The following is a 23,482-nucleotide window of genomic DNA, read 5'->3' as shown; positions in this document are numbered from 1 at the left end:
TTACATTTAAGATAATTGGCATGTGTCATCATACTGAGCACTCATATACAAGTATTTATTAACAAATTAAAGACCAAGGAGTGAATAAATTAAAAAAAAATGTTAATAAGATTATAAATCATGGTCCGTAAGTTTCTTAATATGGTCCGTAATGTCCCTAAATCTGGTCCGTAATGACCATGGTCCGTAATGTCCGTGACCCGGTGGCATGATGTCACAGATTAAATTAACAACAACTCGGTTTACACATCGGTGCAACATAAAGATAGTATAATTTAGCCTTACTTCATTTCTTTTTTTCGTGGAGGCAAATATTATTTCGGTTTAAAAGAGACTATGGCGACTGGTTATGTTTTTTACCTCAGGTGTGATATTATTGAGTTCTATAACTACTGACACAGTCTGAAATTCCACTGAAGTCTGTTTCCAAGTTCAACAACTTTTAAAATCCCAACTTTTCTTGTGTATTCAGACTTTTCATAACTGAACAGGGATGAAGGTAAGCCAGCATAACGTCCTTTCTATTGATATGAACTGGGAGTAATATTATTGGTCCCAGATATGAATGAACACTATGAAACTAGTCACTGTCAGTTTGACAGTTATCCTGTTATCATATTTTATTTTATATTTTGAAGCCATTTTCAGCCAGTTGTTACTATAAGGATTTTTGGTTAAAGCATATAAAAGATAAAAACAAGCTAACTTACCCATTCAAGGGACTAGACACCAGATGTTTCAAAAATCAGCATATAGTTTTTTAGTCAAAATAATTGTACGTTGACAGATTTTTTTTAGATTTTTGATATGGCAAATCCTTCACGTACAAATTGTTTAGTATCAAAAGTGGGTAGTTGTTCCGATCAGGATTCCGGGTTAAAGCATATAGCGTCTATAAAATATCATAAAAACAAGAAATATTACCAGATAATGTTATTTTATATTAGTTCCGTACACAAAAAAAATAAATATCCAACTTATAATTATGAGTTTGACGTCTTTTTTTCATTTCATTCTGTCAAAACATAACGATATATACATGAAGGGCACCTGCAAGGCTTTAGGGCACAGTTTTAAATCGCTCGGAACATTTCGGCCATGGCCGAGTTGTTACGATTGTATAACGAGGTCTATCTCGAAGCTTTGTCGGAGGAGGCCGAGCTATTACGATTGTATCGAGTTGTTCCCCTTCGTATAATTGTTGTCTGTGTCAGTCAGCTTTCGTTTTATTGGAAAGGTAAACAACTTGTTTTAATGCACTAAATGCTTGTTTAGTGCAAAATAACATTTCGCTTACATGGTAAAATATGAATATAACTCTTTATGATCAATTTCAACCATAAAATACTTCACTTAAAACAATTTCAATATTTTTAAAACACCCCCGTTTTTTGCACATTCCCGTTTAGACGTTAAGGATTGGAAGAATCCCGTATAACACGTCTATTATTTTAGACTAATAGTTTTTTCCCAACACAAGCCTAGAATTGTCAAAACAAGCTAGTATGTGATTTACATGATTTAAAGGTTAAATGCAATAATTTTGTCGCCCACATGCTGTCTCAACTTGAGTTGCCCAATTAAGAAAAAGTGTGGAATGGCTTTCACATTTAATAATAGCGCAGATTTTTTTTTCCCAAACATCTTGCAAGTCAGGTGATCCTTTCACACACTAACCTGTCAATAAGTGTTTTAGCCAACTCACTGTCATTTTAAGCAGTGTTAATCTCTTTCATAAGTTTTCATTAATCAATTTCATCACCGATGTTAATCTGTCAGGCTCTGTGTCTGCGTTGTTTTAATGTTTTCCACTTCCTTGCACTTTTGGCCTTTTGGGAAGCCAAGGAGTGAGTATAACTTACATGGGTAAGTCACATGAAGGACAAATATTAAGGACGAAATTTAGAAAAAAATGGACAGTTCATGCTTGGTTCAAAGATTTCCGCAGCACATTTCGCCTCAATTGAAAACTTGTGACACACATTCCAAGCAAAGTACAGAACTGTCTGACAAAATGAAGATACCAAATTACAGGGAAAGTTAGAACATGGTTGATGTGAGGAAATTTAATTGTTTAATTATGGAGAGAAAATAAACAAAAATACATACCATCTTACTGGGGGCTGCCATTTTTAGTGCTTGGTAACAAAACAATGTACCATGTGATTACCGCCTCTGTTAACTATCATGATTTATTGCAATATATATTTATACTGACACAGATTGATATTTCAGCCTTTTCAGGTCATTTTTGGGAGACAGAAAAAGCTTGCTCTTTGAACTGTAAAAATTCCCAATTTTTAATGTAAATGAATATTTTTTCTCAACGCAAATTTTCTAAAATGTCTAGTGTCTTTTTCCCAAAATGGGCAGAAAAAGGCCTGACTATAATTTATTGTAATTAATTATATTTTTCAGCGAGTGTTCCATATCAGTGGCGGTAAAGGTGGTGGGGGAATTCAGTATGCCTGGCAAAAGTCGCTTGGGAACTACATAGCTACTTCCAGGTATGCACATTGCAGTACTTGGTGAAAGACTCAGTGTCTGATGTAGTACACTGCAGTAAAGAAGCAAAACATGCACTTACACAAGCCTTAATAATGTAGTGTAATGTATACTTGACAAAGGTATTTTCTGTAAAAATTATCATTCAACAAAGAAGGTGCTTAAAATCTTGTGAAAGTATGTAATATATTGTCAAAAGTTGAAAGGAATTAAATTTCTTATTCCGCACTTAATTGCCAGTAAACACAGAAATACTGATGACCGTTTTTGAGTGTTAATTACTTGTTTCAGCAATGACAATCTTGTGAAGATCCATGACAGACATGGTGACCTTAAACAAGAAATTCAGCTCCAGGGGTAAGTTTATAAGTTTTTCCTTGTGACGTTTATTTGTATTTCCAAGTATTCGAAAATATTTCAAAAACAAAACAACATTGAATGAAAAGCAAATAGATATTTTCAAAATATTTCAATTGCTTCTCTATTTGAAATAGGTAGAGGATTTTTTATTGTTTAATTTACACTTAAAGTACAAATAACCATTTTCCTACAGGCCTTGTACTGGGCTGGGTTGGGATAAGGATGGGGACACTCTGGCCATAATCAACGACAAGAACACAAACATCACCATGTGGGATGCCAACACGGGCAAGACCTCACAGCTAGACAGTGGCCTTAGGTTTGCAGAACTTTTAAGTGTTTCTTATTTTTGAACCAAGTTACCATCAGTGTTCCATTGACATTGGTATAGTTTTGCATTTAGGTATATATTTTTTATAACAAGTGACCAGTAATGAATAGCCATGTCTTTGTTAACCTTTAATCTTGTTATGTGTAGTGATCAATTTCAGTAAGAAATTTTAGTAAGAGATTATCAGAGCTTTTACTTTGTGATGAAATAATTTTGTTATGCTAAAACCTCACTTTAATAGCACACATGTGTCTGAGCTGCATGCTACCCTGGAAACAAAACTGAGATGGATTCATTTCAGTTTACAGCTGTCTTTTGAATTAAGCTATTGTAAATAATTTAGCTTCAATTAAATTTATATGGACATGAAATTTTAAAATCCAATTCCATAACAGTAGATTTTAAAATTAGGGAAAGGAAAAAGTATCAATTTCATTTTCCTTATTCAGGGACCCACTAAGCTTCCTATTGTGGGCGAAGGCAGGGCCCTATTTGGCGGTGGGCACCCAGAAGGGAAACCTCCTCATCTACAACCACCAGACTTCCAGGTGAGAGGTTCAATGTAAAATTTGGATGATGCATTAACCAGGTTTTTGTGAATAATTGGTGGCTAAATTCACATAGATAGGTATATTGAAACCGATATGGTCATAAACATGATCCACATTTGTTGTGTTTTCTGATTTCCCCTTTTATCTCCCTGCAGTAGAAAATGCCAAAAATTGCATGTTATATTACGTATATTAAGCAAATCTTTACCAAATAGATTTTATATAATGGCACTTTTAGGTATGAATGCCTATTAAAGTTTTTAGGAAGCAAATGTAAAGCACTGATTGCGAATACTTCTTCTAATGTTTGGAAAGTTTTGTCAGTTCTGGGATTGCATTTTATCCAGAAAAATCCCAATCATTGGCAAGCACTCCCGTAAGATCACATGTGGATCATGGAGTAACGAGAACCTGCTGGCCCTGGGCAGTGAGGATAAGTCTATTACGATCAGCAACGCAGAGGGGGACACACTAAGACAGACATCCATGCGTGCTGACCCTGGGGACGTTCAGTTTTCGGAAATGAAAGGGGATGAGAGGTCGGCCATGGGGGAAAACACTGTGAGTAATGATTTCTATAGCAGAAAATGTCGTATGAAGATGTACATGTACATCAGTTTTGTTTTTTTTGCGCAATGTAATTGTAAAAACTGGACCACATGAAAGGAAAACTAGATACGGTACATTTAGACATGTTGAGCTAGAGTTGAAAGAAAACGAAGGGTTATAAATTCCTTTCAAGATACAGGGTTCGAATTTAGACTCGCATACTCGCAAAATGCGAGCAACATTTGGAAATTGCGAGTGACTTTTATTCAAGCTCGCAAAATTCTGCGAGTGGCTTTTTCTAGACCACAAAATGTTAAAAGGAAAGTAGAATAAACATGAACTTAATTCCACTATGTACTCGAGTGTAAACAGCCTATAAGTGGCATGTTTACACTACCGGTATAAAGAAGACAGTACGGAGTCATGCTCTAGTAGGTTTTCAAAAATAGAACAAATACGGAAAAGGCCGAGTTTTATCTCGAATCTTTCCGGGATGCTCCGAGGCGTGCATAATACAAAGTAAATACCAATGACGTAATCACCTAGCTCAATCATTGGCTAAATTTAGCGCTTTTGCGCACTATATGTAAACCCCATCATCCTTTGAATATATTTCCGCCCAACTGTCAAAATGAATAGACTTCGTTGATCGATATATTTCATGGTCCAAAGTATCCACGCTACATTTACTGTTGCTTTTTTATTTTAAATTTATTATTTTATTGTTTTTAATACTTATAAACTTAATGAAATCTGTAGCGTGCTTGTCGAATGGGTATTAAATAACCCGATGGCGAGGGTAAATATACAAAGTGAACAATGTCAAATTATTGGACAGCTTTGTTATCAAAAAGCTGCCAGCATCAGACGAGTCTTTCCATACCCCCCAAATAGAATAAGCCATCAGCAAGTTCTAGTAGTCGAGTCACTCAAGATTGATACTTTTTAATATTCATAATATGTCTTAGGTGTTAATTTCTACTTTAATTAGACAATATTATAAGGGAATAAAGCAAATAATAAAATTGCAAGTTGATTTGTCATTTTGCGAGTTGCCTCAAAATGCACTCGCAAAATTTTGCGAGTGCTCCTCAAAGTTAAATTCGAACCCTGAGATATATACAACTAACAGGATTTTACTAGTAACACAGATCGAGGGGTGAAAGCGAAAAGGTTCTATCTGCTTCTTTATTTAATGTCACTTAGAACCTTTTCGCATTAACCCCTCGAGATGTGTGTTACCTTTTTCTTTAAAATTGTACATGTATGCAAGTTACAACTAGATACAAATACACATGTAGTCTTTCAGCAAATGATTGATTTTTCTCTTTCTCTATTACAAATAAGTTTGGTTTATTTGATTGAAAGACATATGGGTAAGTTAAATTATGTAATTCAGTCCTCATAAGATTCCGAGACAGGGGTCATGATGGGCAGCTAAAATGATAATACACAATGCTGAAAACCCAATAGACTTTGCCTTTCAGGCTGTGATGTATCTGTTCCAGGAATACGTGTAGGTAGGTATTTCTGTAAGAATTCACATAGTTTATACTACTGATTTCCTCTTCCAGGTGAGTGTCGTAGTTGGCAGGAAGACCTTGTTCCTTTACAACATGCACGATGCCGAAAACCCCATAGAGCTCGCCTTCCAGGCCAAGTACGGAGAGATCAAGTCATACAAATGGTGAGACTGACAGTAACATATATGCATTAAAAGAAAACCTACATTGTTGTGAACATGTTAAACCATTTTTAATGTTTTCAAAACATACCTGATGTCAGTAACTCTTTGGAACTCATGCATACACTCATGGATAAGTGATGGTTCAACTCTTTCACAGTCTACAAATATTTGTACTCATTTAAGAAGAGGAATTTGTTTTATCTTGCTTAATGATAACTATTTGTGTTTGCCTTTTGATATAAAGAAATTACTTACAAACATCCTCTTAATCTTTCATTGGAATTGTACATGCATTTTGTTATTCCAGGTATGGAGATGGGTATATCATGATTGGGTTTTCCCACGGCTACTTTGTTGTCATATCAACACATCTGAAAGAAATTGGACAGGTATGATCCTAACTTGTTATTTAAATCCTGTATACATGTAGTGTTTTCCTAAATACCTGTGCAGACATAAACATTTGGTTTAGTAATATGTATAGAATTCTGAGATAGAGTACTGTTACAATTGTGTAGTAGTTACTGAAAATATGATTACTCAAAACAGACATCCTAAACATACATACAATTCTTCCATTTCATTTGTTCAAATTCATTCACAAACACAACTTTGAACATTTTATTTGTTTCCATAAATGGCATAACTTGATGGGTACTATACATGTAAGAAGCAGGAACCACAAGGATCACTTGAGTTGTGTAGCAATCTCTCTGTCACCAATGTTTTGTTATGTTACAGGAGCTGTTTCAGGCCAGGAACCGCATGGAGCGCCTGAGCTGTGTAGCGATATCTCTGTCACCAATGCATTGTTATGTTACAGGAGCTGTTCCAGGCTGGGAACCACAAGAATCACCTGAGCTTTGTAGCCATCTCTCTGTCACCAATGTATTGTTATGTTACAGGAACTGTTTCAGGACAGGAACTGCATGGAGCGCCTGAGCTGTGTAGCTATCTCTCCATCACCAATGTATTGTTTTGGTACAGGAGCTGTTTCAGGCCAGTAACTGCATGAAGCGCCTGAGCTGTGTAGCTATCTCTCCATCACCAATGTATTGTTATGTTACAGGAGCTGTTTCAGGCCAACAACGGCATGGAGCGCCTGAGCTGTGTAGCCATCTCTCTGTCACCAATGTATTGTTTTGGTACAGGAGCTGTTCCAGGCCAGGAACCTCATGGAGCGCCTGAGCTGTGTAGCCAACTCTCTGTCAATATTGTATTGTTATGTTACAGGAGCTGTTCCAGGCCAGGAACCACAAGGATCACCTGAGCTGTGTAGCCATCTCTCTGTCACCAATGTATTGTTTTGGTACAGGAGCTGTTCCCGGCCAGGAACCTCATGGAGCGCCTGAGCTGTGTAGCCAACTCTCTGTCAATATTGTATTGTTATGTTACAGGAGCTGTTCCAGGCCAGGAACCACAAGGATCACCTGAGCTGTGTAGCCAACTCTCTGTCAATATTGTATTGTTTTGTTACAGGAGCTGTTCCAGGCCAGGAACCACAAGGACCACCTTAGCTGTGTAGCCATCTCTTTGTCCTTGAACAAAGCAGCTTCTTGTGGCGATAACTGGTAAGACTCAAATAGCAAATTTTCAGCTTCAGGCAAAAACGATCACCAAAGTTCCATTTATACATTAATTGGTTTTATGAATTGGGACATCAGCAGTTTGTGCATTCGCACTGGCTGCTATAGAGACAATTTGAGCCAAAACTATGATAGTTATTGTGTCCAGTTGAGGCAAATTCAATCATTCAAATTAAGTAAAGCAAAAATAAACAATAACTATTACTTTGGCTTGTATATCATTAACCTTGTCAGTTGTGTCTCATTTTTATATTTGAAAGGTTGTTGTACATTGTACCACAAAACATTTAGCTATATCCACTTAAGGTTGCCTTGTCTATATGGGCATATATTAATTTTGTCACAATATGACTGGTCTTATAAGACATTTGTTGGATTTGTTTTGTTTGTTGGATACAAAATTTAAGTAAATCAAAACAGATGCCTTGTATGTTTATGAACAAAAGCTCTATTGAATCTTACTATGAAAACAAAAACAAAAAAACCCATAAATTTCTTCTTATCAAATTCAATGAATCACTTTGCTTTTCTTAGTATCAAGATCCACGACCTCTCTGACCTGAAGGAGATGTTTGCCATTATAAACCTGGATGATGAGCGCTCCCTTGATCGTATGGAGTGGACAGAGGACGGTCAGCTGCTGGCTGTCACCTCGACCAAGGGAAATCTGTATGTGTACCTGACCAGTCTCCCCATGCTGGCAGCCACACAGCAGACACGTATTGCGCACCTGACATCACTGCTCGAGGTTACTATTGAGGATAATATCAACCAGGTTAGTCTGTGGAAATGAAGATTTGAATCCTTGTTAATGGTACTTTTATCTTGCACCTCAATGGGTTGTTCAGAAGTTAAGAACACTGTAACTTGTTACCGTCATCACTGTTAACTTTCAAATCTCACTACTTTAGAAGTTTCATAGACCCACATCATGTGATCTACATTATATCTTTAACTGTTATATCTGTGCTCGTTTTATTTCAATTAATGAGCATGAATAGCTTCAAATCTAAAAGTCGACAATGATGTTGTTAAACAAGGCCTAGGAAAATATTTATGTATCTTGTTGAGAAATTATTTACTTTTTAATAAAGTTGAGTCTTTATGTCTCTGTAAACCCTCATCATTTTGTCGGGTTCATATCTGTGCTCTCGGGTGCACCCACAATATAGCCGTCAATTATCCCAAAAAGAGAACAAAATTGACAGTCAGAAAAAGGTATGATGGCAGAAAAATATTAGGGTTATGTACAAAAGATAATGGTCTGATTTTGTTAGGTTTTAAAGAAGCTGTTAACTAACAGTGTTCTTAACAATCAGACCATTCATGCCTTAAATGTCATCAACCCTCTATCTTTTTTCACAAACAACTTTTAAATTATAGAAATGAAATAAAACAAAAAATATTTGGATTGCAATCATTGACATGTTACTGTTTATGTTGACAATTAGATTTTTATCCATCAGCATATTAGATGTATGTTGTTTTCTTTCTGAATGCAATGATTTTAGCCTCATCCGGAGGTTAGAGTGTTCAACATATAACACATTTTTTGTAAAGGTTCATGTAATGTTTAAATTGTTCTCACTGTCACCTATGTGTTGATTTTTTAAGAACTTTATGTACCCACTTTCTTATAGGAAAGCATGTTCTGCATGACCATGAATTATTTTGATAACTTACGTCATGAAAGATAACTGACAGCTAAAATAAACTAAAATATTTCAATAGTGAATCTGACAATATTGAACAGAGATGAAGGCAGTTCTAAGGAGTATCCTTAGCTACCTTCATTATAAAATTATAAGACCTTTACACCAGCCATTTTATTACAAAAGATGCATCATATGACCACTGTAAGTCATGTGACCAAACTGTGAATGATATGCCCGCTGTAAGTCATGCGACCAAGCTGTGAATCATGTGCCCGCTGTAAGTCATGTGACCAAGCTGTGAATCATGTGACCAAGCTGTGAATCATGTGCCCGCTGTAAGTCATGTGACCAAACTGTGAATCATGTGCCCGCTGTAAGTCATGTGACCAAGCTGTGAATCATGTGCCCGCTGTAAGTCATGTGACCAAACTGTGAATCATGTGCCGGCTGTAAGTCATGTGACCAAACTGTGAATTGTGTGCCCGCTGTAAGTCATGTGACCAAGCTGTGAATCATATGTCCGCTGTAAGTCATGTGACCAAACTGTGAATCATGTGAGTGCTGTAAGTCATGTGACCAAGCTGTGAATCATGTGCCCGCTGTAAGTCATGTGACCAAGCTGTGAATCATGTGCCCGCTGTAAGTCATGTGACCAAACTGTGAATCATGTGCCTGCTATAAGTCATGTGACCAAGCTGTGCATTAAGTTTATTGTGAATGATTTCAGGACCAGCCAGCCACCATTGCTGTAGACGTTGAGCCATCTTTCTTGGGTCTTGGTCCCTATCACCTGGCTGTCGGCATGAACAACAGAGCGTGGTTCTACCTCCTTGGAGATAATGGTACGGAGTTTACTCCATGGAAGTGATAGTATTTGACATAGTATTTGTGCCAAAACAGCATTAACATATGAGCCCTGACACAATTTTGCGTTTAATATACATATGTTTTTCTAATTCTTTTTATATTTCAATAATGTGATATTTTGGGAAACACTTTTAAACAATCGAGCTGTTTGAAACGAGCAATATGAAATTTGCCAAAATAGGTCTTGATGATAAATTTGGTTGCTATGGAAAAATGCATTAAGTAATTGCAATAAATGGTCAAAATAATAATGGGACAATTATTTCCCTTTGTAAAACAGGCGTTGCAGTAATATATGCACATTATTTTTTATTTGTTTGGCCTATATATCAATTTTAAATAAATATCGTAAAAATTATGTCCAAGGCAAAAATTGAATGTTAAATCATGTCAAAACATCTCCCAGCTCATTTGATTTTAAAAGATCCATCTTCATCCCCTTCTTTTTGTCTGAAACATTTGTTGAGTTTAAGTAACCATGGGAGAGTAAATCAGCAGTAACCTGGTTACTCACACAGCAGAGTGGTGTGCCTTTGATTGTTATTGAATATTTGTTGGTAAAGTTCACTTTAAGCTTGTTTGCTGAAGAAATAAAGGAGATGTAATGCCAGAGTATCAGCTTAGATTGTCCTTTTATCTTGAGCATAACTCATAAATGTTCAAGTGTGTGTAGAGACAATATACACATGTACAGTAATGCTGGCTTTAATGATTGTTGAGTAATGCTACATTTTCATGGGAAAAGTAACAGAAATCCATTGGCATTGGCCTTCTGCGCTCTTGTTCTGATAATGTTTTATCATTTGATATTTTGGATGTTTAGGTAAGTTTATCAGCTGAGTCATTTCTATTTTAAGTCAGTCGTTTACCTTTTTATGTTTATATGTATTTAGTTTCTATTATTACACAACATTCTTTCCTCCGAAGTTACAAAATTAGCCATGTTTAACTGCACTGTTAACGTTCATTTCAGTAGCACCTTCTTGATTTAATGTCATTGTGTGATTTTTACTTAGTTATCCATGGGCAGTCTAATGGTAAGGTATTTCTTCTTACTTTACTCGAGATGCTGAAACAAGCCGTGTCAAATCAGCGCACTGTCAGGTTCATCTTTGGGTCAATATAACCTCTTTTTAGAAAATGTAGCAAGAGAAGACCTCTAATACAATCAATATTTGTTTTTTTTATTTTAAAACTTGGACAAAACTTCACTATATTTAATTCAGTGACATCTATAGATGGACAACACTATATTAGTATACAGTATCATGTTTGTGAGAGTTTTCTTTGTTTTTGTCTTCACATTCACTGGCAAAAATTGGCATTACCATGTTGATAAATTAGAATGCAATTCACTTTAACTTCAAGCTATTTATTGAATATTTCCTTGACAACATGGTGCAAAACAATTACGTACCCCTCAACCCTCGTGATTGAAATTTAAACACTCTCTTAAGTGCTTATGTATAGCCTCAATGAATGGGGTTTTGGTGCCGTAAGTTTAACTGTTAACTATTACATAACTCATCAGATTATGAATTATCAGATATAATAATGAAGCATTGTAATTCAATTTGAACAGTTTAAAAAATATACTGTTGTAAAAAAGGTAAAGTGATTTGACACGGCTTAAAGCTTGAATGAAGCCCATTTTCAGACATTTTCCACCTTTTTTTGTAACATGTCGATGGAAAATGTATCTTGGATGTTCTATAATAATGTCACAATAATTTCATTTTCTACTTACATGTATATGATATGTTTTCATCTCCTTCATATATATTGCTTTACAGAAATCATAAAACTTATGTTTTGCTGTGGTTTCTTCAGAACTTTTATATTCACAAACTAATTCACTGAGTGAAATATGTAATTTGGTCAAAATACACACAATAAAACATTCATAACAAGGCAGCTAAGGTAAAAGACTGCTTGACTTTCATTAAGATTTGGTTGTGATAATATATTTTGTATTATTTGTACAAGTTCAAATAGTTAAGCCCTAAGCAAATGTGTTTTTATGCCCCCACAAAGTGGCGGCATATAGGGTTGCCCTTGTCCGTACGTCTGTCTGTCTGTCTGTCTGTCTGTACGTACGTACGTCCCGAAGATTGTTTCCGATCTAATTCTTGAAAACTGTTTGTCCAATCCTCACCAAACTTTAAACACATGTTTGTGACCATAATATCTTGATCAAGTTCGATAGTCATGGAAATCGCTTTAGTCATTTAGGAGTTACGGCCCTTTTTTGCCAAAAATACTTCAAAAATATATGTTTCCAATCTAATTCTTGAAAGTATGTGTCCAATCCTCACCAAACTTTACATACATGATTGTGACCATAATATCTTGATCAAGTTCGATAGTCATGGAAATCGCTTTAGTCAGATTATCCTGAATAATCATTATGGCTTATTTTCTGTGACAAAAAATCGAAGTGGGGGCATCCGTGTCCTATGGACACATTTCTAGTTTTTTTTAAATTGTACATGAAGTTCCAACTATTAAGAAGAAGAAATCAGGTATGGAATGAAATATACAATTGTTATTATTTAGCTTGAAAGTTATATATAGAGATTTATATGTGTAAGGGATTTTATATAAATGACATTAATTACTCTACACATGTATACTGTATATCAGTGTGTTAAGTTAGGTTTATTTAGTGGATGTTTTTTTAGTGTAAGAACATGAACATTTCACTGTGTAAATCCCAAAACTTTGTATAGTTTTTAGTGAAATATTTACCGGTACTTTGACCCATATATGAACTTGGGAAATATTAGGTGCTCAAAAGCAATTGAAACCATTGTGCATGTCCCTTGCATGGAAAACATAACTCCCCGTTGCATGGCTTATAATGAACAGTTTTAAACACTTTAACTTTTTGTTTAATGCAACCAATCTGTACAGAATTCTTTGCCCAAACAATCGTTATAGTGTAAAAAAAATAAGAAAATCGTTTTTTTTAGGCTGATGAACCAATACATAATTACTTTCTATCTCAATGAAAAAAATAAACAATGTGAAAAACATATAAAGTATATTGTCCTATATAAGCCATGTAATGCCTGAATCTGTATTCAACCAACGGTTTTGAAATTATCCCCCTCCCCCTTTACTGTGTTGGTAGGAAAGTCAGGAGAAGATGTAAGAAGCATGATAACAACTCAATTCAATTCAATATCTTAATTTCCTGCTTAAAGGAGATATATGCAATATATATGTACAAACTAAGTTTAACCAATAAAAACTCCAAATACTATGACAAGATTCACCTGATATACATTTATTATACTATATAATACAAATAGTTGAAATACCCTGTTCAAATTTGTTTGTAACGTTCATATTTTATCATACAAGGGTACTTCATAGTTTTCTTGCGTATTAACACCAGTTGATCTTTCAGTTTTTTAATACCAGTCTATCCAACAAACATCACAAATTTTACAATTAACACTGGTAGGTACCCTTCTTTGTTTACCCTGCAGGCTTGGAGCAGTTGAAAGACCGGGAATACCTGGGAACTGTCCACTCAATCAAACTGAATTCTGACTACGCTTCCGCGCATTTCGAGGATAAAATACAGCTTCATATGGTATGTTCAGGTGCTCTTGGGGATATTACATGACTTAAAGTGTGGTGGTTTGGAGCATCTGTTTGCTTTATGTGGGAATTTAAAAGGTTGCAAGAACCCTTTTTGGTGTGTGTTGTTTTATAAGTTGTAAATGGTTATAATTATATGGAACCAGATATGTAACATTCTAGAGTGGTTGTTGACCTTCTGCTAATGTTCATTCACGTTCATCACTATGCATTATCATTGACAGTAATTTATATGGATGGTCGCCTAACTCCACTGATCAGTTGCCGGAGATAGTCAAAGCAATCTATAGGATTATGAGACCCTGTGCTATTACTATTATCTGTTTATAATTGGTTAATTGAATGGTTAAATGACAACCAGCATTGTGTTCATTGTTTCGTATGTTTGAAATTCCCTAACAGTATAGCTAGTATTTAACATCATTTGCACCTCGTAAGTGCTTCCAAAATGTGTTTTCTAATACTTGCATTTATGTAATAGCTTCCACCAGATTCCTCTAAAGTAAGTGTGAAGGAGAGCACCAATGTTCTTTCTCAATCTTGTGGGTCTTGTGGTCTCTTTCTGTTTCACTCTCCTTTGTTTACTTTGTTATTCAGAAGTAGTCAAATAATCGTCATCAGGCAAGGAATTTAACTTCAGGACATGAGTACAGTAAAATGGCTTGTCTGCTTTTCGAAGAGAAAGCTTATAGGTATTATAGCACTGTTGTCATAGATGGCGGCATTAGTGATGTTTTCATTGGTAGCAGTGCAAAAACATCAATGTTGGCCATAACTTTATAAGTGTAAAAGAAATACAAAGATGAAACCAGATATATGTACACATGGCAAGTGTAAGGTAACGCAAGTCCCATAAAATTGGTTCAAGAGAAAAATAAGAATTAGTGTTGTCATCTACTTGGTTGAATCAGTACATATTTAAAGCCAGATTTTTAAAAATAATTGGCGTCATTAACAATTTTGTGCCACTTTTTTGTGCCATAAATACAACAGTGTTTTTTCCAAACCTCATGAAATTGGTCAAAATATGTGTTCGCAGAATATTTAAGTGCAGGGTAAAAATGCATCAACTCATGTTATAATAGATAACTTTAACACAAACTTTACAATGTTCATCTAATCTTTAAGAAGCTTAGACTGAATAGTTTCTATGTTTTTAAAATTAATAATTAAATCAATGTTGAGATCCTTAACTTATTTTCCACTATTATTTGAAATAATTTGCTGCACAGATCTAGCTACCATACAGTAAAAAGCACTTTTAGATAATAGGTTTTAACATAGACTACAACAGCCAATTGTATCAAACTTGGGTAAGTTATTGGCCACAAATAATTTTTGGCTAAGTTTGTACATTCACACAAATTTATCGGTTATCAGTCATTTTCGAATGAATATTAACTTTGACCAGATACAATTGGCTGCTGACCAGGACCATTTTAGGCTAGTTTGATTATAGTTCATAATGTTTGTTTTATCTTCAGTTGTTTTGGTTTGTATTACTTGAATGTCTTTCCTGAAGTTACAAAATTGTTTTAAGTAAGAATTTAAGCATATGAACAATTATATTTTGTTAGCAACCTTAAATTGTTCTAAGGTGGAAATGTTTTATCCATTGGTTTCAATGACAGATCAATATGTGTTTACATTAAATGTTTGTAATTTTCAGATGAAAATGTTTAATTAGATACTAAAATGATTTTTTTCACAAACATTTTTTATTAGCCTGCACCAAGACAAAATGTGTCCTATTATATTTTATGTAGCATTTTGGAAATCTCAAACCTTTCCATCTAATGAAACGTAAAATTAGCTTGCCAGAACTATTATAAGTATCCAAGACATTGAACGCATTGCCAACCATGGACAATGCAGCCATGGACGCTCAATAAAGCTAACTTTGACATGTATAACATTTTTTTATCAGATCAGTTTTACAAAAAGACCTGTTTTTGCCTGATGCGGCATCTTTTTGTATATGCTAAGGTTCTGCTATGTGTTCACAGATCGAGGGAGAGACAACTGGCACCACAGATGAACGAGAAAGTAAGCTGTTCCCTGACAAGGACATCAACCAGACACACATCACCTGTCATGACATGACGCCAGAGTTCCTTATATATGGCACTGATGTGAGTAGATACACAGTTGTCACACAATTAACATGACGCCAGAGTTCCTCATACTTTGAATTGATGTAAGTAGATATACAGTTATCACACAATTAACATGACGCCAGAGTTCCTCATATATGGCACGGATGTGAGTAGTTATACAGTTGTCACACAATTAACATGATGCCAGAGTTCCTCATATATGGCGCTGATGTGAGTAGTTATACAGTTGTCACACAATTAACATGACGCCAGAGTTCCTCATACTTTGAACTGATGTAAGTAGATATACAGTTATCACACAATTAACATGACGCCAGAGTTCCTCATATATGGCACAGATGTGAGTAGTTATACAGTTGTCACACAATTAACATGACGCCAGAGTTCCTCATATATGGCGCAGATGTGAGTAGTTATACAGTTGTCACACAATTAACATGACGCCAGAGTTCCTCATATATGGCGCTGATGTGAGTAGTTATACAGTTGTCACACAATTAACATGACGCCAGAGTTCCTCATATATGGCACGGATGTGAGTAGTTATACAGTTGTCACACAATTAACATGACGCCAGAGTTCCTCATATATGGCGCTGATGTGAGTAGTTATACAGTTGTCACACAATTAACATGACGCCAGAGTTCCTCATATATGGCACTGATGTGAGTAGTTATACAGTTGTCACACAATTAACATGACGCCAGAGTTCCTCATATATGGCACTGATGTGAGTAGTTATACAGTTGTCACACAATTAACATGACGCCAGAGTTTCTCATATATGGCACGGATGTGAGTAGTTATACAGTTGTCACACATTAACATGACCCCAGAGTTCCTCATATATGGCACTGATGTGAGTAGTTATACAGTTGTCACACAATTAACATGACGCCAGAGTTCCTCATATATGGCACGGATGTGAGTAGTTATACAGTTGTCACACAATTAACATGACGCCAGAGTTCCTCATATATGGCACGGATGTGAGTAGTTATACAGTTGTCACACAATTAACATGACGCCAGAGTTCCTCATATATGGCACTGATGTGAGTAGTTATACAGTTGTCACACAATTAACATGACGCCAATGGGAGTACGCTCAGCCTGGTCACTTGTCGAAGACTGTTTGTCAGAGGAGATCAAAATAATCCATTGGATTATTCAACCATGTGCTATAATTTATTAATGAAAAGTATAATCCCTTAATCAGGCACTTGAATGATTGAATGACAACTAGCATCATGTTAACTGTGAAGTATTAGTTATTAGTAATTAGAAGTAAATCTTTTAGAAGTCATGATATTGACAATATGATTCTATATCTTTTCAATTAATGATTATGTTTGTCATAGCCTTGGTGTGCACAATTATAAGCATCAATTTTGAGGACAACTAAAACTGGTAAAGCTATTGACATTAAACTTGGTATACATGTTCACACTAACAATTTGCATATAACCTCAATTCCTTTAGCTCTAGCTTAAATATGGTTTGATTTATGCCTATAGCCAATTGAGAAAAACATACAAGATTTGGTATTCTATTGCTATGTTTTTGTTTATTAGAGGCCTGCAAAATATTATCACACTGCCTGTCTGTCTGTCTGTCCGACCATCCACATTTTTTTAATTTTTTTTAATAACTTATCAGCCGTTCAAAATATCAAATTCATACTTTCTAAACTTCCTCGCAGACAATACGCTCTTTTGTGACAAAATTATGTCACTAATGCTTAAATATAATCACATTTATGGCCCTTTGTATAATTAGAAAATATGATATTCTCTATGGTTTTCTTAATAAATGAAAAAAAAAATTCAAGATATTTTTACATGCTATTATTAAGTTATCTCGTAGATTCTTGAGTTGTCATTATTGTTTCTGTCTTTAGTTTGTAAACACACCTTCAATAGTGTACATTTGTTTCTTTCCAGAATGGAGGCTTGTTCTATTTCTACATTGAGGACTGGCAGTATGTGAATGAGTTCCGTCATGTTGTCGGCATCAAGAAGTTGTTTCCTGATGTCAGTGGTACTCGCCTGGTCTTCATGGATGACAAGAAAGATGGATATGTGTACAATCCTGTAAGTAGTCATAAGTTTCTATGTAAGGATAGGAAAGTAAAAAAATAAATATAAGTAATACGTAACCTTGACTGGAAGTATTTGTAGCAACACCGTAAAAATCCAGAGGGTGTACCATGTAAAATGAATCTGTCTAAATATTGAACAATATGAGAGGCTGGGCTTCACTGTTACATTTATAAAGTATAGATCAGGTTATCTGAGATACTGAACCTGGTTCTAATGCACCAGCTCAGTCTGTTAAAATTTCAATGTCAGCAGTAAAATTGTTACTATTAAATTTGCAATAGAAAGCACAACAACATATGTTTTAGCCAGCAGTTTTAATTGTTGTCTGGGGTATGTATATATGATATTATGAAACTGGTCACTGCATACATCTCAAGAAAACTAGAGCTTACATTACAAAATTATGTTGCATTCAATATGTTATAGGGCTTGCTTGCTGAATAACAGAACTTGCAAGTAGGATCGTTTCTTATTCAGGTGAATGACCAGCTAGTCGAGATACCAGATTTCTCCCCGTATATCCGTGGTGTGTTATGGGAAATGTGGACACTGGACCGAGGCACATTCATCGCATATGACGAGGAGAAAATATACACATACATGTACTCCCGCGAACATGTCACAGGTTGGGGAAGATTTTGTTCAGCAGTCATAGTAATTACACTTTAAGACAAACAAGCAAGAATCCTTAATCCTATGCTTGCCATCATTTTTTTTTAAAAGAAAAGTGCTATATAAAGTCCAGAACTAAGCAAGCCCTGAAAGTATTTTACTTGTGGGCTTGTGTAAATTTACCACTGAATATGCTTCGATCAATATGCTTGAATGTTCATATGCAGCGATCACAATAGTCCTAGGGGAGATAGCATGATAAAACAAGCAATAAATTATCATCATCATAAGTATGAAGTCCTCAAAAAAAATTCTTAGCTGTACTTCCACTGTTTCTTTTCATACCAGGTGTTCGCTGTGACCTGGTTGGTGCTACAAAGCTTCCGTATGGTCAGATTCCTGTGTTGTTGCACAATGGAGAGGTCTCGCTGCAAACACAGAGCGGGAAACTAGTGACAATCGCCCTTGATTCACATGCATACCTCTTCATTGACGCTATAGAGGGCAAGAGTATGAAGGAGGTCAGTTGGTCTAATAGGATTGTTGAAGGAGGTTACTGGGTGCAAGGGGATTGTTGAATGAGATTAGTGGGTGGGAAGGTTAATCTTGGAGCCATTTTTCAATTTACTTACACTTATGATGAGGCTAAAATTTTATTGATTGGTTTATAAATTTATTTAAAGGTTTTTGCAACATATTCAGGAAAGAAAATTTAAAGATCTTTTCAATTTATTTCTTCTTTTTCCTGTTGCAAAAATAGTTTGAAGCAATACAATTTTCAGATGAAAGATAGGGTGTTTTTGTCCAGAAATACAGTCAGTATTAGTTGCAATGTTTAACATACATTTTGCAGTTGTATAAGTTCTTATTGGAAAATGTTTGTTTAAAATTACATTCAATTTGTGTGTTTACCAGTTATATTTCTGTTTAAGACCAATTACAGTTACAGGGCTTTTTCAGCAAAATTGGGAAGAGGCTGGTCCTTTTCAATTTGGGAGTTTAAATGCGTAAAAGATTAAAACTGGAAAAATGTATGCCTACACTAAATGCTCATTATCCAAATAATGGAAGATGAACATCCATATAGAAACTATCAAATTTGGAATTAGCTGAATTGTTGCCCCTGCTGCAGAATGTTAAAATGTCCTGAAAATTGATATCAAAGTTAGCCTAAACATTCAGGGATAGTTAGAATAGCCCAGCTTATTTAGATAGATATTTTAGTCCTGGTTGATTTTCATCAGTCACAAATGAAACAATTACAAAGTAACAATTTGCTTACAATTTTCTTTCAGTTGAGTGAATGTCTTGACCAGACTGTTGCTTTGAAAAGGTACTTGTATACTGTGTTCTTTCTCTAAACTTTTAATGTCCGGAGCAGAACACTTGAAAGAATCTTTTCAAAATCAATGATCATGATTTTCTCAGCACATGATAATTTTTATATTGATGCATCAGCATTAGGTAATCTCTGTTTTGGTCATGTTTAAAAGCAACCAAAACCCATTAGGAGGTGCTTTAATGAGACATCTTGGGTATGACTTGTATTGACTGTTTTATTCAATGCATCAAATTTGATATCATTCTTTAACTCATTTAAGAGTTTACTCCATAGCATTATTTTGTTACGTTAGATGGAAGGACGGTTGGATCTTCTGTACCCAGATGAACACAAAGGAATCCTGGACAAAACTGGGATATGCTGCCCTAAAAAGCCTGGATGTTGAGTTTGGTAAGGCGTATGACTTTGTATTGCATGTAGTTAGAAAGTTAGAAGTAAATTATTTTGAAATATTGCATGTAACTGGGATGAGCTGCCCTCAAAGTACCATGATACCAGATTTAATAATACAGTAAAACTGCGATCGCTCGAGGACGCCGGGTTCCGTGCTGAAAGCTCGAGGAAACCGATGTTTCGAACGACCCGAGTTTCAATTTTCCACTTAGTTGTGAAATATCTTTCAGCGGGTTTTAAGTTTGAAGTCGTCAAACCGACTGTTTATTACGACACCAATTATGTGTTGCGTTGTGGAAATCGCTTATATGTTCAAAGGGTGAAAGGCTGTCTTATTCTAAATGTAAAAGAAAAAAACAAACAATTTAAATAGTAATGTTTATTTTTACGAAAAGCACATTTTCTAAACAAGCAACATTTAATTATGACAGTACATTTTATAGCATTAGTAACTGTTGAAACTCATTATTATCTTCTCAAATGCCCTTATCAAATATCATCGGTCATGCGTAAACAATGATAAACGGTTTTTCACACCTTATCAAATTTCTTTTTAACTACCATTGCTATTTTACAATTTGTGAAAACACCTAGCGATTGTTTGTTTACACGCGTTCGGGATAAACTGTGAAATTATGACCTCGAGGGAGCCATAAGGTTTTGTGCATGATTTGTGTTTTTGGGACCGGCAATAGTGCTTGACACCTCGACTTATTAAGGTTTAGATGCAGCGTCAGTATATTTTATATGAAAATAGAAGAAAAAATGTTTGGGACCAGGGACTGCCGGTTCTCGAACGATCGCCTGTTCGAACAACCGCAGTTTTACTGTAACACTGTGTGTGACTGTTTCATTGCATTGCATTTCCTAATCTTAGATTGATAATACATTGTCACCTCATTGCAATAACTCAAAATCTGCTTCATCCTCAGCAGGGAATACTACAATACTTACTAGCCTCTTACAAACAAAAGTCATCTACTCACCTTAACATTATATCTTAAGTAAGCACTTGAATAATTTCTTATTCTGTTTGATGACCATTTATTGCACTGTGTACGTGGGATTTCAGCTATCCGAGTGTTCAGGGAACAGGGAGATGTGGGACTTGTGACTTCACTCATGCAAATCAGGGTGAGTGCACATCTGGGCTCCACCTCAATAAGATATCTTAGTTTTAAAATTTAAGCTGCTTAAGAGTGTTCAGGTACACCATTAAAGTTATATGCAGAATCTATGTGTTGAAAAACAAAAACGTGCTATTGACATCACTTGATTATTTGATTGTTGGCGTTGAGGAAAAATTAAACCAGATTCAAATTATTATCCAATTTGTAAATCATAAATCTTGGGAATGTTTCAGCACCTTGAGGATCGGAACCAGCTATCTGGCTACATTGGCATGTACCTTGGGGAGTTTAACCTAGCCCAGGACCTCTTCCTAGCCTCCAGCAAACCACTCGCAGCACTTGAAGTACATAGAATAGCAAAAGGCTGTCTATATGAAACATACTGTTACTATTCAAACTTTTTAGAAGTGTATTTAATGGCAAACAAATACAGTTGTAAATATGTCTTTGTTCTCAAATTACTTGTTCTTTAAATGAAAACTTAATTAAATGTGAATAAATATATCCAATGTACTGGTATGCAACATATAAATAAATGTAATATCAACCTATATGTATTTTTTCTTTCTGTGCCACAGATGCGACGTGACTTACTCCACTGGGACAGTGCACTACAGCTGGCCAAGGCCCTTGCCCCAGACCAGATCCCCTACATCAGCAAGGAGTATGCCCAGCAACTTGAGTTTACAGGCGACTACATGACGGCCCTCTCCCATTACGAGAAGGGTATCACAAGACAGGAGCAGGATAGGGACCATGATGAAGTGTGTGCGGCCGGGGTTGCCAGGATGTCCATACGTATGGGGGATATCAGGAGGTCTGTGCCTTATATTAGTTTGTGCAATCCATAATTGTGGTGTGATAAGGGTGCTTAAACTTGGTATGTTAGTTTAAATACTAGTTTGTGTAATTTATCTCACTGTTACAATCGATACATGCATTTGCGGATATGGTAAAGGGTTTAAGTTTTGAGTTTTATTTATGTTGTACCAATCTCACCATATTTGCATTCATTTGGGAATGAAATATTTTGTTGTAGGTCTAGAATATCTATACCCAATCTCACAATTGCGTCCCAAATTTTGATTTTGTTGTATGTGAGTTTGGTTTGTGATCATCAAGCCGAACTAGTAGGATTGTACAAATGAGAGTGATTAATATAATCTTGTAGTGACTTGTTTCACAAGCGTTTTAAAAGAAAAAAGAGTTTACACTTAATAAACTCAGGAGGGCAAATATGCCTCAAGGGTAAACTGTTTCCCAATATTGTACCTGACTTAATATTTGACTGTTTTCAAGGGGTGTTGGTATGGCCAGCAAGATGCCCAGTCGTGTCCTGAAGAAGGAGTGTGCAACCATTCTGGAGAGCATGAAGGTTAGTATGACTCAATGGGTTTTAAAGTTTAATACTTGATCGTCTGTGATTAAAAGCAGAAGGGAGAGTAATTAGTTTGTTTAGTGGTATAGGTGTATGTCAAACCCCAAAGAGGTCGAGGATTTGAGTTCCATCATTTGTACTTTCTCGTTGCCTCACAAATTATGCATTAGTAATGTTCTATCAAGGAAGCAGATGCAAGCTTTTACTTAGATTTTGATTTTTTTTACTATGCAGCAATGGCAAGAAGCAGCCTTACTGTATGAACAGGGTGGATTCTATGACAAGGCAGCCTCTGTCTACATCAGGAGCAAAAACTGGTGGGTAACTTTCAGCTCAAGTTCAGTCTTTTTATACTAGTATGTGGAACAGCACATTGCTCTTAAGATCTGAATCCAAGGGTGGATATCTTCACTATCCTTCTGATTTGGGTTTGAATGTAGAGCTTAGATTGAAAATATATAAACATTAAAAAAAATGAAATATCATTATTAAATGGAAATACCTTTAGTAATTGATACTATAAGAATGTTTTGTGTTGTGTTTTTAGGGCGAAGGTTGGAGAGTTGTTGAATCATATCACATCCCCCAAAATTCACATCCAGTATGCTAAAGCCAAGGAGGCCGATGGTCGATACAAGGAGGCAGCAGAGGCTTACAGGTGTGCCAAGGACTGGGATAATGTCATCAGGTATGTTTATCTTTGTTAGGT

General features: G+C 35.6%; 1 protein-coding gene across 4 annotated transcripts in view; it reads left to right on the top strand.

The window, feature by feature from the left end:
• Positions 1–363: 363 nt before the first annotated feature.
• The window catches only part of LOC128227491 (WD repeat-containing protein 19-like), a 31,520-nt gene continuing 8,401 nt past the window's right edge, over positions 364–23,482 (top strand). The window contains exons 1-26 of one of the 4 annotated variants that reach the window (XM_052938094.1): positions 364–499; positions 2,419–2,507; positions 2,797–2,862; positions 3,059–3,184; positions 3,646–3,744; positions 4,095–4,308; positions 5,871–5,983; positions 6,291–6,372; positions 7,463–7,554; positions 8,104–8,344; positions 9,952–10,066; positions 11,108–11,128; positions 13,586–13,692; positions 14,182–14,202; positions 15,707–15,832; positions 17,760–17,909; positions 18,396–18,543; positions 18,879–19,051; positions 19,826–19,863; positions 20,165–20,262; positions 21,338–21,399; positions 21,629–21,739; positions 21,974–22,212; positions 22,695–22,770; positions 23,008–23,090; positions 23,321–23,461. In XM_052938094.1, the coding sequence (XP_052794054.1) occupies positions 494–499; positions 2,419–2,507; positions 2,797–2,862; positions 3,059–3,184; positions 3,646–3,744; positions 4,095–4,308; positions 5,871–5,983; positions 6,291–6,372; positions 7,463–7,554; positions 8,104–8,344; positions 9,952–10,066; positions 11,108–11,128; positions 13,586–13,692; positions 14,182–14,202; positions 15,707–15,832; positions 17,760–17,909; positions 18,396–18,543; positions 18,879–19,051; positions 19,826–19,863; positions 20,165–20,262; positions 21,338–21,399; positions 21,629–21,739; positions 21,974–22,212; positions 22,695–22,770; positions 23,008–23,090; positions 23,321–23,461 (2,837 nt within the window). In that variant the 5' untranslated portion in view covers positions 364–493. The remainder of the gene's footprint in view (positions 500–2,418; positions 2,508–2,796; positions 2,863–3,058; positions 3,185–3,645; positions 3,745–4,094; positions 4,309–5,870; positions 5,984–6,290; positions 6,373–7,462; positions 7,555–8,103; positions 8,345–9,951; positions 10,067–11,107; positions 11,129–13,585; positions 13,693–14,181; positions 14,203–15,706; positions 15,833–17,759; positions 17,910–18,395; positions 18,544–18,878; positions 19,052–19,825; positions 19,864–20,164; positions 20,263–21,337; positions 21,400–21,628; positions 21,740–21,973; positions 22,213–22,694; positions 22,771–23,007; positions 23,091–23,320; positions 23,462–23,482) is intronic. The other 3 variants (XM_052938096.1, XM_052938095.1, XM_052938097.1) reach the window with 3 other exon arrangements.

This window comes from Mya arenaria, chromosome 3 (genome assembly GCF_026914265.1).
Source record: "Mya arenaria isolate MELC-2E11 chromosome 3, ASM2691426v1".
In the NCBI taxonomy this organism is placed as follows: Eukaryota; Metazoa; Mollusca; class Bivalvia; order Myida; family Myidae; genus Mya; species Mya arenaria.
This window is presented reverse-complemented; position numbering and strand designations above follow the sequence as displayed.